This window comes from Leptosomus discolor, chromosome 3, assembly GCF_034619465.1.
Source record: "Leptosomus discolor isolate bLepDis1 chromosome 3, bLepDis1.hap2, whole genome shotgun sequence".
NCBI lineage: Eukaryota > Metazoa > Chordata > Aves > Leptosomiformes > Leptosomidae > Leptosomus > Leptosomus discolor.
Genome location: NC_141393.1, coordinates 46,598,214 through 46,614,798, shown reverse-complemented (window position 1 = coordinate 46,614,798; position 16,585 = coordinate 46,598,214). Strand labels below are relative to the sequence as shown.

General features: G+C 50.9%; 1 protein-coding gene across 1 annotated transcript in view; it reads right to left on the bottom strand.

Annotated features, from left to right (window-relative positions):
• Positions 1-11,131: 11,131 nt before the first annotated feature.
• Positions 11,132-16,585, bottom strand: part of ALX4 (ALX homeobox 4) — a 40,054-nt gene continuing 34,600 nt past the window's right edge. Inside the window, exons 3-4 of the mRNA XM_086463226.1 lie at positions 14,200-14,328; positions 11,132-11,455 (exon numbers count right to left, since the gene is read on the bottom strand). Of these exons, the coding sequence (XP_086319352.1) occupies positions 11,132-11,455; positions 14,200-14,328 (453 nt within the window). The remainder of the gene's footprint in view (positions 11,456-14,199; positions 14,329-16,585) is intronic.

Sequence of the window (16,585 nt, the reverse complement as noted above, 5' to 3'; positions counted from 1 at the left end):
TAAATGGTTTTTGCTGCAGTCTTTGTTTCATTCCGAAGTTGCTGTGGGAAGGGGTATTGGTGAGCTAGGAGAATCGCTGTTGCAGTGACAGCAGCTGCTGTCCTCCCAGTGGGTATCACGAGGTAGAGGAAGGTTTGTCACTCGCTAGTTCTCCTTTGCAGCCTCTCATATTCATGCACGTGAACTTTCTTTCTGAATCTTCCTGTTGATTTATGTCCTGGTGCTTGAGCATCAGGAGATACCAGTGGATTTCACTGGAGAAGTTTGCTTTAAAAGGGTAGCCGTGACAGTGCAGTAGTCAGTTCAGTTTTGGCGGTCCTTTGTGAAGCTGACAGGATTTCTTCGTTCTTTCTCTGTAAGCCAGTAAAAAGTGCATGCTTTGCACAGCCTTAAAAGACATGGAGGATTTGAAGTAGTTGGTGGGATATTTTTAGGGGGCACCAGCCTAACCAACCTCCTAAACTGATCTGTAGTCTCAGTAAAAAGGCAACAGGTCCTCATGCCTGCATCTCAAAGCGTCTGAATGGATTCCCCTTCTACAAAATGCCCGGTGACCCCTATCAATCATGTTTGTCCTTTGGCATTTTACTTTTATCGGGCCTTCTTGTTTAGACGGCACTTTGTCTCCATGGAGAAAACTGGGCAATGGACTGTAAAAAAAAAAAAAAAAAATTTGTAAAATGGCCTGTTTCCACTCCACATTTATAATTGTGATGTTCTTGATGCAAAATCTGTAAAGTAAGATGTACCTATATGCCTGATTTGGAATGGATTTGCTGTCAATCTTTAAGATAATTTTTAACTTTTCGTTGCAAATATGTTATAAAAAAAGGTTAATATTGGTATATTAAAAAGTAAATCCAAGGAGTGTTTGTTGTATTTCACTTCTAGAGTGGCACAAGGGAACATAGATGCATTTAGAAGGGAGAATTGTGGTGAAAGGCTGTTTTGCTACATAAATCTGTGTTAAACTTCAATAGCCACAGTGTACTTCAGAAGGAGCTGCCAATGTTTTGCCTTTCCCATAACTGGATGGTTGTCTTTTGAAGTAGAAGTTTGCTTGCATGAATTCATCCCAGTCACCTTTTTGGGGAGAGTAGTTGTTACTCTAATTTTCTGCCAAGATTTGACAGTAGCATGTATCTTGGAGAAATAGGAAACAGATCCTTTCTCTTTTTGTGAAGAGAGACAGCAATTGTTAAAGAATTGTGCTTTGGAGAAAAGAACTTCGGCTGAGTCCTTGAGATTGTGGAAGCCGGTGTGGTGGCAGCAATTTGTTTCCAGAAGCACTGCAGCACAGTCCCTGTGGAGCACACTGCAAAAGGGCAGCGCGTGTGCATGGCACACCGTACGGTTGGGGTTGGTACTTGTGCAAAGCAAGGGGGGTGATGTGCTGCAGCCCTTGTCCTTCCAGGCGCAGTGAGTCTTGAGGATGCATTTTTAGTATCACCAACTCTTCCTACAATGTGTTGGCTCTTTCCTTCCTCACAGTCCCACTATCTCAATACAGGACATGCCAGTTCAAGCCTTAATGTTCTGAATTACTTTCTCCTGCCATCTCCAGCTCCTGTTCTTGAACCTCTTGATGTCCATCCTGCTTCTGCTGGTGCAGTTCAAATAATGCTTTATTGCAGCCACTCTCAATTATGAAATCAAAGGTCTCTTAAACTCAGGGACTTACGAGACACAGATATCAAAATATTTGCGAGGTTGGATTTAAGAGATGCTCAGTACTTCTGACTTGGTTTACTTTTTAGACTGTATTGGCGAGTGTTGAGCACTCTGGAAAAATGCTATACTGAGACACACGAAAATGGATTTAAGTGGGCAATTTTAATGTTAAAAATACCTTGAAGACTTGGCATGAATGCCCTCCATAATGAACATCTCGTACCCTGGGTGTTTCTCACAGATAGAGCATCTCTTGATCAGGAAATATCTCAGAATGGTTTAATTCGTACTGCATAAATCTTCCATCCAGCCCCTTCACATGGAAGCTGCTGTCCTAACACGGCTACAGCACAATACGGGAAAGAAAAAGTAAAACTGATGGTGCGGATGAGAAAATGGATTTTAAATCCCTTAGCCAGAGATCAGATGTGGTGAGTATGATTTTTTCACCATTCTTCTTAAAGACTTGCATGTTTGAATTTTACTAGGACTGCTGCAAAGCATGTTATTTTGTAAACTGAAGTGTGTTCCATCTATATTGTTCTATATATAGTTCACTATAGTGTTCCATCTATATTGCCTTTTCTTTTTGATTTTTAGGCTGGAAAAAATAATTTCTGTCAAAAACTGCCAGAAAACTCTGAACACCATATTCTTTGCATCTTTCTGTAGGATCTGAAAGTTATCCCCTGAGCAGGCAGTCATTTCAGACTCCTTGCAAACATTGATATGTAGACAGAGATGGTATTTGCTTAGCAGAAAAATCAGCCAGAACACTTTTGCTTTACGATTGAGTCATGGATCCTTCTGCTGTATCTCATGCTGTTGGGAGTGCATATAGGACAGTGCAAGTTCTTTTTATGATGTTTGCCACTGCTGTATCTGAGTGCAATAAACTGAGCTTCATGATCTTCCTGCTTGGGTAGGATCAGCCTCTCACCTGTAGCTGCAGATAAGGGAATGGAGAGAGGCTGTGTTTTAGCAGAACGGCCACACTGTTGTCTGAGCTGTTGTTTGTTTGGAGTTTGGGGTAGCTCAAGGTAGAGGACCGTTAGCCTTGACGTTCAGTGTCGGCGTGCTTCAGCCTGCCCTGTCTTGAAGCTATTTAGTGACATTCCTGGTGCACTCTGTGTAATCTCAGCTTGATGGAAATGGTGGTAATGCAGTCCCACCTCTGCTGATCTTCAGGATTCCCCTGTCTGCAGCTTCTTGTGGTTGCTTTGAAAGCAAGTTATGTTTCCCATTAGAGGATAACAGCGACAATTGAGGCAATTAAGTGGAGTGGCACGGAGCTAGCAGCACGCAGGGAGTTTTCCGACTGAAAACAGGGCAGCTTAAAGGTTCTCCCTGCAAGGTTGCCTGTTTGCTGTCTTCATTTGTCTGGAAAAGGATCCAGTAATTCTCCTTCAGGTTTCCTTTACTCATTCTAAATGCTTGTTCAATTGCATAAATAGTAAGTGCTCCTGCTCCAAACAAGCGTGACAACTCTGCGGTGACTGTGGACTAAGATCAGTGCAACTTGGTCGTGATTTCATTAGGTCTATGAACTTGAAGCAGTGCTCAGTACCAGACTATATGCAGGGGGGGGAAGACAACAGGTAAGATGGGCAAGGGGAGAACCAGGTGTCTGTAAAGAGAAATAATCTGTGTTGTGACTATTTCTACAGAGTAACAAGAAAAAGAAAATGCCAGCTTAATTGTTAAGTCACATCTGTTGGATTTTTAACCTAAATTTTAGTTGGTAAGGGAATGGAAAAAGGTGAAGGCTGGACCGACCGTTTGACCAAGAAAGGTGTGAAGAACTTGGGATATACAGACCCACATGAGGTTTTCCATATGTGATTATGAGATGTGGTTGCTGTTGCACGCTGTGCTTTTAAGGATGAAACTTATCTCTTTTACCCCCCCACCCCCATTCTGTGCAGCAATGGGAACCTGTAAAGCTAAAAGCCAAAGCTTGGGACTGACTAAAAAGTGCCATTTACGGATATTCACCTGCCCAGAGTGAACATCTTGTGCTCATCCTGTAGATAAGCCCATAGTCCCTTGGGAATACACCTGAGGTTTTCAGGCCAGAGGCTCTTGTGTTCCCTTCTGCATGCCCATGTAGCCATACACTCAAGAAAAACACTTTTTCTCACCTGCTGGTCTGGACGTTTGAAAATTTACAGGTCCTTCTTTAGCGAAACCTTTCTTTCAAAGGGAGGCCCGGGTCTCAGCTGGGTGCTAGGCCCAGTTAGTGCTGGGTGCCTTCAGCTGAGGACTGACAGGGTTGTTACCCCCTTTGCCACACTTTGTACAAACAAGCAGGCAAAAAGGTTCGAAGCAGAAAAAGGACCGTAAAATGAGATCCAGGAATTCAGCAAGGCTACAGCAAAAGGAGGGGATCGTTAACTCGGAGCATCTGTCTTTGCCCTGTGAGTAAGTTACAAACTGAAAAGCAAGAGAAAGTGGAAGATCCCTTCACAAATAATAAACACTTGTTTGTCTCAGATTAAATGCAACACCTTTGCATGTGGGCTCCAGCTGGCCATAAGCAGATGCACCTTGCATGGCTGTTACCTTCCTTGCCAAGGAGAAGATGATTGTACATCCATCTGCTTAAAGGTTAATAACCTGTTTTTAAAAAGAGGGAGAAAAAAGGCAAATCGGTTTAGTTTACAGGAAGAAAAAATTGTTTTTCATTAAAACTGCCCGATCTTTGCCCTGCCTCAAAGTCATGTTCTCCAGCAGAGAAGGAATGTGTTAACCTAGGTGCTGTAGCCACATCTCCCAGGGAGTGAGATTTTTCCATGTGTTTTAAACAACTCCTGTAATGCCAGTAAGAAAGTGCAGCTTCCAGACAAGAATGCACATTTCTAATCTGGGTCCTGCTACTATCTAGAGTTTATAGAGAGACTTTTTAGCTCTTTGGCAATGTTCAGGCCAGGAGCAATTTCTGATGTAAACCCATACAACCAGGATGTTACTGAAACTGGCTTTAGGCTCTCAACAGTCTGAACTCTGCCAACATCTAGAGAATCTGGCTTTGAGTGCTTGGGGAGGGAAGGAATTTTTCCTGTACAAGTGAGAGGAATGGATAAGCTTGCAACAGCACCTGCATTATCCATTTCTTTGTGAGATGGAAAACAGCCATGCTCCATCTGAACTGAGCTGGTGCTCCCAGCTGACTGATGGAAAGGCCAGAGGGGTTCGGTGGGTCTTGGTGGGTTGCTAATGGCTGCTGGGCACCTTCTCAGCTCTGCCTGACCACAAAGGGCACCTGGCAGTTCACCCAGCATCTGGGTACACGGGCTTGGGCTGTTACTGGTGCTGGTCGGTCTGTGGAGTCTGAAGGAAACGGCGTCACAGCTGAGTTCATTCATGGAATGAAAGCAGCAGAAAGGGCCCTCCCAGAATCCAGTTTTCCACTCCCCTCCATACAGGGAGAAGTGAAGCCCGGAGGGCTCAGTCTGCCCGGCCGCCCGGTGAGCAGTGTAGCTGCCGGCAGTCGCCTCTGGGCAACCTGGCAGAGCCACGGCGGAGGAGAGGGCGAGTGGGACTTGGAGGCATCTGCCAAAGTGCAGCTGGGAGGGGAAGGGGTGTGACTGGACCTGTGGGAATATGGGAGAAAGGAATGCTTCTGGGGGCAAGATCCCCCCACTGCCAGCCCTGGACATCTTCTCTTTGGACCCCAGGAGACCTCGCACTGCAGTGCCCCGAGTGTGACTGTGCTGTGTAAAAGCAGCAGTGCCGTCGCACAGGGAGCTGGGTGGCTGAGGCTCCCCAGCTCCGTGGCATCTTGTTGCCAAGTCACTTCTCCCATGACAGCTGTGACTGATTGCCCGCTGCCTTGTTACGGACTGCTTGGACAGGGCTGTGAGACCTGCAGAAGTCCTGCGAGGCTTAAGCTCTGACAGAAGCAGCGCAGTAAGCAAGGGAGACCATCCTCCTCTCTTCCCTGCTGCTACGGTGCCCTCTCATAGCGGGGACGCCGAGTGATGCCGACTGGGGCTCTCTGGGGTGGGCGGGCTCTCTGGGGTGGGCAGACTCTCCTTCTCTGGGAGCTGGCTGGCAGGAGGTTCCCGCGCTTGGCTGGTCCCTATCTCTTTGTACTGGAAGAGGCAGTGGCCTGTGAGCTGCCACCTGTTGTTAATCTACCCCCGGCTAATCCATCCCGCACTGCGTCAGCGGTTCAAAAGGGCACTGTTAGTATTTTTTGCCAACTTCAATTAACGTGAGATTTTGGAGGCCCCTCTGATCACATTTCATCTGTCATGAGTCAGGAACAAACCAGCCAGATTGCAGTTGAGAAGAGAGAAGAGAAGGAGTTTATTGCAAACCAAAACAACAACAACAGTGTTTGTGCCTCCTTGGCCAGGGCAGCCAGGAAGCAGGTTCCTTCCCAGCGTTGCCACTCCTTCCAAAAACTGGAAAAAAAGAAAAATTGGCACCCAGAAATTCCAGTTCCCGCCCCACCTCCCCCCCCCCCCCCGAAAAAAAAAAAAAAAATCTGCAAGTGCAATAACTTACTTCAGAAAAGGTTAAAAAGAACCAAGCTGCAAGACTGTTTGTTCTTTTTTAATATTCCACTGTAATGAACTGGTAATACATGGCTGCATAGGCAATAACATTGCATGGCACAAACCTCACATGGCAACATTTTTAATGATTTTTTTTTTATTCTTTTTTTCCTGAACTTTTTTATTTTTTTTAATATGTCCTACCCCAGGCCATTAAGCTAAAGGAAAAAAAAAAAAAAAAAGGTTGCGTTTATACAAGGTTACAATATTTTACAACAAAAAAATCCAATAATATTGATTGAGGTTTGTTTTCTTTCTTTCTCCCAGTCTCTTTCAAACACTGCACACCTAAACTGATATATTATTATACATTGAAAACTGTCCTTCAAAATCAGTAGTATAAAAGTCCTAGCTCTACCTACCTACCTAGCTATGTGGGGGGAGTGTGGAACCATGTTACCAGCAAAGAGTTAAGGAGGTGCAAGGCCGCTCCCTCACCTCCTCCCAGCTCCCTCTGGGAAGCTGCAAAAGGCTGAGTGACTTTCCATCGATTCCGCTCCCCCTTCCCATTTGGGTTTAATTTCTCCTTCGGTCTGTTTGCTTTTTGCTGTGTCAGTCAGAGCAGCAAAATAAACACGGGGCTCTGCCTCCACTTGATTATTTTTCAACCCTTTTCCAGGAAACTACCTTTTTTGCCTTTGTTTGTTTGGAAAGTGTTTTACAACATGCTGCCCAGTCTGGGTGTACTCTGGGAATCAGGGAAATGCACCTTCCTGCCCCAAAACATCTCCACCGCCCGAGAAACCCAGGCGGCAGCACTGCTGGGGCAGCACACCAGGTACACCCTGCATGGGCTGATGGAGCAGGTACAGCCACACATGCTGCAGCTCCATGACCTCATGTGTGACGGGCCGTCACTGCATGGGGCCTTTCCATAATGCCCTGCTCGTGCTCAGGGCATGCTCCGGCAGGGATGCGTGCCCTGGCAGGGATGAGTGCTCTGGCAGGGATGCACACTATCTCACATGCTGCTGTAGGTTCTAGAGGAGAAGGAGGCTGGTTCTCCTGCACCTTGCTGTCTTGGTCCTCTTCCCCAGGGGCTTTACCCAGGTAGGTTCTGGGGCAGTAAGACCTGAGTAGCATATTCAAGAGGCAGCCAGAGCCTGGCTGCTGACTGGAGTGCCTGCTAGGAGCACAGGCTGGCAGCAACGCTGGTGGTGGGCGATGTGCTGGGGGGGATGACCTGGCCCCCATCTTGCTCCTCTTCATAAGCTTGGTCAGGCACAGCAGCCCTTAGAATTTGGCCTGGTTCACCACTGGTTTGACATTGCTACCAAAGCACTAACTACTGCTCGTAGGCAAGAAGTGCCTCCGAGTATTCAGCAGCAAATGGTACCCAACCGCTCTTAAGACAGTGCTGGAAACTCTTGCTATTTACATCCTCCTAGTCTCAAAGCTCTGTGGTGTCTCTTGTGTTTCTAACCATGAGCAACGTAAGGCAGCCCCCTTGTAGGGTACCTGCTGCGCAGCCAGGGCCAGGACTGCTTGGGAGAAGCATTTTGCTACCTCCATGAGGCCAGAGAGGGCAGCTGGGTGAGCCCAGCTAGCTGGGTGCTGCTGGTGCTGTGCCTGCAGAGGATGCCACCATGGGCATGGTGGATGTTGGGGCGGCTGGGGCTTGTAAGACGTTTTGGTGGTGGCTGGGGATAAAGCTTGCAACTTCAAAGACAAGTCCAAGCCAGGGAATCGCAACTCAACGTATGGACAGGAGTAAAATACTACATAAGAAATAAATAGAGCAAAAAGTCATAAATAGCAATGAAAGGTATTAAAATAATAATAATAATAATAATAATAATAATTAAAAAAGGCATCACCATGGTAACTTGAGATTGCAAGAACAGCACTGACCCTGTGACCCTTAAGAAATGCAGTAGCCCCAGGTTGGCTAGATTAAGATACATATATATATATATATATATAAGTATATATATATATATTTATACAGTTTTTCTTGTTAATTTAACAGCTAATTTAAAAAAACTTTTAAATTAATTAAAAAAAAGTGTGTGAATACAGATGCACGTAGCCGGAGGCTTCTGAGGGGAGCTCCTTCCAGCGTGACCCACCAGTATGGGCACAAGGGGCCGTGCCGGTGCAGTGGCAGCCCCTGGAGAGGCGAGGCAAAGCCCAGCGAGCAGCAGGGCCGCCCGCGGCAGGAGGTGGGAAGGAAGCCCTGCGGCACGGGGGCTGTGGAGCCCATCTTCCCCCCTTCGCCTCAGGATACTTTGAGGCAGGCTCAGGGCTGGGCATGCACAGAGGCGTTTAAAATAGGTTGAGTGAGTCCGACATGTGCTTTGCACATGGGTTTTAAGGTGAGAGAAAGTGGGGGCCAAGCCTCTGTAAATGCCATGACTGCTGCCAGGAGGCTCTCCGCTCTCTCTAACAAGACAAAGGATACAGCACTTAATCCTCAGGGCTGTTAAACAGCTCGGGTGAAATCCTGGCCTTGTGGATGTCCATGAGGAACAGCTACCCTTTAACTTCAGTAGGGAATGCAGCTAAGCGCTTGAATGGCTACAGCCCTCCTTTGGAGCTGCCTTTGGTACCCACAGGCTGCGCGGGACCCATCCCCGCCGCCGACCCACACCACCACCTGCTCCTCGTCTCTGCTGGCTGCAAGTCTGCCTTGGCGGTAATGTTACTGGGCTGTTGGGGCAGTGGCCCTTTGCCTGCTGTCGGTGGGAAGCATCATGCTCCCCAGTGTACCTGGTAAAATGCTCTTGACACCGTGCCTAGCTGCCTGCACAAAATCTTTTGGAGAAACTGCCTTCTGCCACTGGGACTCTTGGTGGCTTCTGGGGGATACAGCTCCAACTGGTCAGCACGATCCTGTCTGGTTCAGTGATCAGCACCACTTCTAGTACCTAAGCCGTCATGCCTAATGGCTCAGCTCTATGTTTAGGCTGGAACTAAGTGCTGGCTGCTTGTGATGGGAGAGGCCCTGGCTGTACACATGGCATGGTTAAATGCATGCTGGTTCCCTGTGAGTGCCAAGGAAATCAACCCTTAGCATTTCTGAGGAGAGAAAAGAGTACTACTGCTCTTTTCTTATTTCAATAACTATATATTACATTTGATCTAGCAATGGTGGATCGTTTAGGTAGTGTATGGCAGTCTAGGCACTATAGAAATACTTGTGTATCTTGTTAACCTGAAACCTGACATTTGGTTGTAGCTTATTTGGAGCCTTTTCCAAGACCACTAAATATTCCTGGACCTTAAACTCCAAGATCCCCTAACACTGAGCATGAGGAGGGAGGGCAGGGTGACACACAAATTTTCACAGGAGTAAAATCCTGTAGTTCCCTTGCAAATCTCAGAGATGGCTGCCCCAGCTGAAGCTCATCCTGCATAGCTATGCTGTGTTGGTGATAGTACTCAGCTGACTGTCAGCTTCTCCTTGGTGAATTCAGTGAGGTAAAAGGATGTTCCAAAATTCTTCCTCGCATTACAAGATCATTGAAAAAACTTGTAGAAGATTTAGCCTTGCAAAGGAGATCTTAATGTTTAACTGTGCAGGTAAGAACACTGGGAGGGAAAAGCAGGGAGGCACGTTGGCTCAGACAAACCAGGCAAGTTCTGGCATCTCCTGCTTCCTCTGCAAGGTGAAGATGATCTGAGGTGGCTGGAGATGGGGCAGCGACACCTCATCCAGCCTTGGGTCCCTTCCCAGCCTGCTCCCTGTGCGCATGGAGAAGCCCGCAGCAGCTGTGTGCAGCAGGGCCCCGGGGTGGAGGGCTGGGGCGGGCGGGGGGGTGGGGGGTGGGGGGGGGGTGGGGTGTCATTGCGCGTATCTGACCCCAGGAAGAGGTGTATGAGGAATTTGATGGCCTCACGCAACCATGGCTGTGTGCTAGTGCTTGAGCTGTTCCTCAGAGCAGTCTCTTTGGGGACCTGTGGGTTTACACAGCAACTGTACTCCCCTCCCATAACTGCTGGCTCTAAATTGAGGATAGTAATTCCCAACCCAGTGAAAGCCAGCGGAAGCAATTTGCCGCCCCACCATGCACATGAGCCTCAACATTGACCATGACTGTGGCAAAGCAAACCCCAGGCGCTTCCTGGGGCAGTGAGCCGTGCTGGGAAGTTATCATCTGCCAGGGTGCATCTCCAGCTGGGTGACCACAGGGCTGGAAAAGACTGCCAGCATGGCAGCACCGTGCCGTGTTGGGAAGAGAGGCATCTGTCTCCCTCACAGGCCTCTACGGCTCTGTGCTCCATCTCAGGCTGCAAGATGGAGAAGAAGCAGAGTAGAAAGAGATGGGCTAATGTTGCCTTCTTTTTAGCCTTGGTTATCTTCCCAGATGTGTTCCCTGCTGAGCTGTGGGAAGTTGTGCCTCCTGCTAAGAGGACAGGAGCAGCCTGAGAGGTGTCTCTTTGCTGGTGCCAGAGTCCCCATCCAGTCCCCTGCCCACGGCAGAACAGATCTGAGCAACACTGTTGACAAATTAGGAGACAAAGGGGTGTATATGTGTGTGTATGTGTGTGTGTGTATATGGGGGTGGGGATTGGAGAAGCCACTGAAATGACAGCAGGCTCTTGCTCTTTGGAAAGGCAGATCTGGTGTTAGAAAAAGGAGCGAGGAGAAAAAATGCCCAGGTTTTTGTGGAGGTGGTGGTGATAGAGGACGCATGCTAACCCAGATGTCACTGGAAGAGGTGCTGCTCCACAGCCTCCCCCTCCCCGCCTGATCCCAGGAAGCAAGGAACTGCTGCATTCATGCTGGAAACACTCCACTTATGTTAACATATGTACTTTATATGCCTAGGGTAGCTAAAAGTGCTGCATTCAGATCCCCGAGGAGGCAACTGCTGTCTGGAGTCCAAGCAGATGGATTTATTTGGCTGGCCCCATGTGCTCTCTCCGTATCTCACGGGCGCTGGGCTGCAACCCTGTCATGTTGCCCAGGAGATAGCGGCGCTGTGCTCCTTCGCTTTCATCCTCAGGGCAGCGATGCTGGAGGTCTTGCGGTCCGGCTCACTGTTCAGCTCGTAGCCGTTGAGGCCGGGGCTCATCCCGGCCGTGCCGAAGAGGCCGCCCATGTGAGTCTGTCCCACGTGGCTGCCGGGCCCGGAGACGCCGAGGAACTCGGAGACGCCACCGGCTGCGTGGGGATGAGCATGGGGGGACATGCAGGAGGGCACCGTCTCGCAGGGGACGACACAGGCGGGCACGGGGGAGGCGGCTCCGTTGTTGCCAATCCAGGAGGGGTTCTGGATCTGGGGGTGGGGGGTGGGGGGTGGGGGGCGTGGGGGGAAAGAAGTGTCAGGGCTGCCCTGCATGGGACACGGCTTGCAGCTGGCCTGGGGGGATAGAGCATGTCCAGCCACAGCCCCTTCCACCACCCCACAGAGCAGCCCTGGTACAAGGGGCAGCCAGTGTGATGGGATGTACACCATCATCTGCAGCTCCCCTGACGCCAGCAGGTCCTCTCCAAAATCTGTATGCCAGCCCGGACAGGGGCAGGGAGTGCAGGAGGCTAACTCACAGGGAGCAGGACTGTGCCCCTCCTCTGCCATGGTGTCTTTCTGTTCATCTCTTTCACCCTCCCAGCCATTTGTCTTTTGATTTTTTTGCACCATGAGTACTTTTTAGAGCAGGGATGCCCTCGGCACAGAAAACCTGGTGTCATCCACAGTGTTTCTGTGGGCCTACCCACAACAGAGGGAACAGACAGAATGGGATGCTGCGAGACTGCCGAACCGCCTTCCTGCCCCAGCTTGGGGCAGCTCTGCCTAGGCAAGGAGGCCAACCACATCCTGGGTTGCATCAAGAGAAGTGTGGCCAGCGGGTCAAGGGAGGTGATTCTCCCCCTCTACATTGGTGAGACCCTGCCTGCAGTACTGTGTCCAGCTCTGGGGCCCCCAGCATAGAAAAGACGTGAACCTGCTTGAGTGGGTCCAGAGGAGATGAATAAGTGGGTCATGAAGATGATTGGAGGCAGGAGCACCTCCCCTGTGAGGATAAGCTGAGAGAATAGGAGTGGTTCATCCTGGAGAAGAGAAGGCTCCAGGGAGACCTTCTAGCGGCCTCCCAGTACTTAAAGGGAAAGGTGGGGAGGGACCCTTGATCAGGGAGTGTAGTGATAGGATGAGGAGCAACGGCTTTAAACTGAAAGAGGGGAGATTTAGATGAGGTATCAGCAAGAAGTTCTTCACTGTGAAGGTGATGAGACACTGGCACAGGTTGCCCAGAGAAGCTGTGGCTGCCCCCTCCCTGGCAGTGTTCAAGACCAGGTTGGATGGGGCTTGGAGCAACCTGGTCTAGTGGGAGGTATCCCTGCCCATGTCAGGGGGGTTGGAACAGGATGATCTTCAAGGTCCCTCCCAACCCAACCCATTCTATGACTCTATGTTTCTATGACACACCCATTGGAGCCCAGCTGCCTGCAGTCCCCAGCACAGGCAGCTTCCCTGCCCCTATACCCAGCAGCACTCATTGCCCACCAGGGAAGCATCGCCCACCCTGCTGCAGAACAGAGCCTTGTGGGGCTGCCTCGAGCAGCCATCTGGGCTCCTATAGCATCACTCATAAAATGGTATTGCAGAAGAAAAGCAGGAGGGCTCAGTATTCGCCAGTGGGAGTAGGTGTGCTGCAGCAGTGGGGCAAATGGGCACGCAGGATGAAAGCGGGGAAGAGGTGAGCAGTTGGCTGGAGCAAGAGAGCAAAGGGCCCTTCATAACACCACCCCGCTGCACTGCTCACCCTTGGGGTCTCTCTGATCTCCTGCCTCCTGCAAATTGCTTTTCATTTTTTGGATCTCTAGGGCTGGGAGAGGAGGGCAGTATGGAGGGAGCAGTGTAAGTTACAAAGGCAAGAGAAGGGAGTGCTGAAAAGGCTGCTGAGAGTGTCCTCTGCATGAGAAGTTGCTTTGGCATCTCTCAGCTGTTTCATAAGGGCTTCTTGTTCAGTTCGGGGGAGACGCCAAGCAGGAGAGAGGTCAAATGCTGTTGGCGTGGCTGCAGCGGAGCTTTGGTGCAACACTGGCTCGGCAGGTAGCTGACAGTCGGGGTGTCGACGGGGGGAGGACTCCCAGCAGATTTGTGAGGACAAGTCATGTTCAGACCATCACACCTGCAGAACTGTGCCCTCGAGCCAATTCTGGGTGGCGGGAAGAGGAGTCAGCAGGATGGAGGGAGTGCTTTGTGGGGGCACAGCCTAGCCCTTGAGCTAACAAATGCCCATCCACCCTGGCATCGTCTGAAGGCAGTGTTGAGAAATGGGAGCTGGCCTCCTGCTTAGGAGGATACTGTGGTGACAGGTTTCCCAGGACAGGAAGCTAGCTGTGTCACCTGCCTCCTGGGCCAGAGCAGAAATGGTTTCAACAGGCCCCGGGAGCAGCCCCAGATGCCCCAACAAGGCTGTTCCCACCCTTCCTTTGGAGCACAAACCCACAAGTCCTTTGGGAAGCATCCCCAGACGTCACTGAGTGCACTGCGGGTACCACTGCCCATCGCCAGGAGACAGCTGTGGGAATTTGCCAGGGGAAAAATGCTTTTGTCCAACTGCCTAAAGAAGGGGCATGGAAATCTAGGCATGTCAACAGGAAGCCTTCCTGGGAACTACTGGGTTTTTAGGCATAAAATAGCCTTTTGGACCTTTTCCAAACCAGTGGGAAGTTAGTGGGCAGCAGCACATGTGATCGGAGAACGACAGCGTAATGGGATGTGCTGAGCAGGGTGACCTGTGCATGAAGGGTCTGCACTATGTCACACAGGGCTGGGCTTGGTGCCTGCTACAGAGATGGCTGCTCTGGACCAGGGCATAAGGGCAGGACACCCAGCTAAATAACTCCTGGCCCTTTAGTGCTTGGAAATATAGCCCCAGCATTCTTGCAGCCTTGCCTAGGGGCAGGGGGAAGAACCTGAGAAGCATAGCATCACTTGGTGGGGGGACTGGGACCAGAGGTGGTGTGTCTAGCAAGCACTGGGACAGACAGTGAAGGGCTGGGGGATGCACTCACCTGGGCATAGTTCTCAGCACGGGTGAGCAGGGGCAGCTCGTAGGCGGTGGAGAAGTGGGTCCGGACCTGCTGCATCTGTCCGAACCGCTCTCGCTTGCGCCATTTCGCTCGCCGGTTCTGAAACCACACCTGGGGAGAGGGCGAGAGGGGGGCTGTGAAGAAGGGATGCTGCCGGCAGTGGCTGGGAGCCTGGCAGCCCCAGGTAGCCCATGGGCAGGCAGGGCTTTGCCAGGCGGGTATGAGATGGCACGGGGACACAGAGCACCCCAGGCAAAAGGCAATGCCCATCTTTTGGTGTCTTGCCTGTCTGGGGACATTCATGGCTCTTGCCTCTCATAGCCCAGTTTGCCCTGGGCTAGCCCATCTTTCTCACACCCCTGAATCAGCATTAGGCAGGTGCTGCCTGCAGCTCTTGTGCTGTCAGCCAGTCCCACATGAGAAGTGTGAATATATCCCTGTGTACTGCTGCCAGGCTGAAACCAGCAGAGCTGGGACTTTCCCCAAGCCTAATCCTGGCTATGACGATGCCATTGGCTGAGAGCTTACGTTTCTCACTGAACTCTCTCACTGAACTTTATTTAACTGTGAAAAGAAAATAAAAAGTGTAACACTCCTTCCCTCCTTAGCTGCAGGAAGGACAAGTGCCCTTCTACAGCATAGTGTGTCCTTTGCTTTACACCTAGTTTTCTTTGCAGAGTTTGTGGCTCTGTGCTTCAGAGTGCTGCTCAGGTCCCTTCAAGGCAGAGGAAAGACCAAAACTCTGTTTCTGCTCTTATTTTTACTGGCTTGACATCAGTGTGGATTATTGCACTGTTGTCAGCACCATTGCTCCTGATTTGCATCAGCCCAAGAGAGATCAGAGCCTGGCCCAGTGTCTTCAAAGCCTCTTGAAGCTTGTGAGTCAGGGAAACACATCAATCAAGAGCCGCTTTGAAGGCACTGAGAGATGCAGGCGATCACCAGGGGCTGTGTTGTGCAGGTCACGCCAGTGCATGAAAGGAGCAGTCCTAGAGCCGCACGGTTCTGCTTCGAGTTTTACACGGTGACTCGGGGTGGGGGACGCATCACTAACAAACAGCCCAGCCCTGCCTGTGCCTGGCCGTGGGGCAGCTGGGGAAAATAGGCGCTGGGTGTGAAGCTCATGTCTTCACAGGATAGCGGGGTGAGAGGGGCACTCGGCACAGGGTGGGGTGGCAGGCTGGCTTTTGGGGAGCAGGAGAGTGGTGGTATTTGCAGGCTGCATCAGCACAGCTAGAAGCTGCTACAGGGAGAGACAGGCTGACTTTCTTGTGCTGGAAGAGTCATTTCAGGCTTTCCTGCTTCAGGTTCCCCCTCCCCACCATGCACGCGGTCTTGTGCTGGTCTCTTGCAGCTCCCCACCGCAGCCAGCCCCATGGTATGAGTGGGCAGCTGAGGGTCTGGCCAGGCACTGTTGTCTGCTCGGTGTGGGGAGCGGACAGTGCAGTGCCCAGGCATGTCCTCTTGACATGGGCTGCGGATGGTGTAGGGTTTAGTGCCCTGCCCTTTGGCCATGGCAATGCCACTGGCATGGGCCATCCACAAGCTAGCCAGACTGGCCACACCCCAAGCAGCAACCTGCCGTTAAACGCCCTGGCCCAAATCAAAAACCCTGTGAGGATTTTCAGTGGGTGTAAAAAGCAGCAGCAGAAAGGTCCTAACATTATCCCAGCTGAGCACAGGCTGCACATGAAGAGCGTCCTACTGGAGCAGGTTTGGTGCCCCAGGCATCGGTCTGCTTTTCTTCTACCTCTTCTTGGCACAGCTGCTCCAGCCCAGCTGCAGGCCAGTCCTAGGGCTGGCCCAGACCGTGCTGCTTTGATCTGCAGATTCAAAGTTAGCGGTGGTGACCCGGTTCCTCCTCGGGCAGAGGAGGCCCTGCTGTGCACAGAGGGGCGGAGAGCAGGTAGGGGATCAGAGCCCTGGCTGTGCGCAAGGCCAGGGCAAACATATGCCAGGCATATGCAGCCGTTCCCCTGCCTGGCGAAGGCACTGACTGGCCTACCTGCACTGCTGTGCAGGGGAGCCCACCTGAACATCCCACCCGATGGCATCCCTCCAAAGCCATCAGCACAGTGTCTGTGCGCTCGGCTTGCCTGGGAGAGGACAACAGCCCGAGGAGGTTTCCCACAGCCAGCCGAGGTGGAGCGGGGTCTCTGGCACAGGCTTTTGCTCTGCTGCTCCTCATTTATGCATTGAATTGAACTGGCACTGGCAGAGCAAAATAGTTTAAACTGGCAGTTCCTAAACTGCAATCCCCACATAGCTGGAGGGCTGGGAGGCTGTGACAAGTTGTTGTGTTGGGCTGAAAAAGAAGAGTGTCTTCAGTCCAGGTGCTGGTGCTGTCAGTGAGCCACTGCTCTGAAAC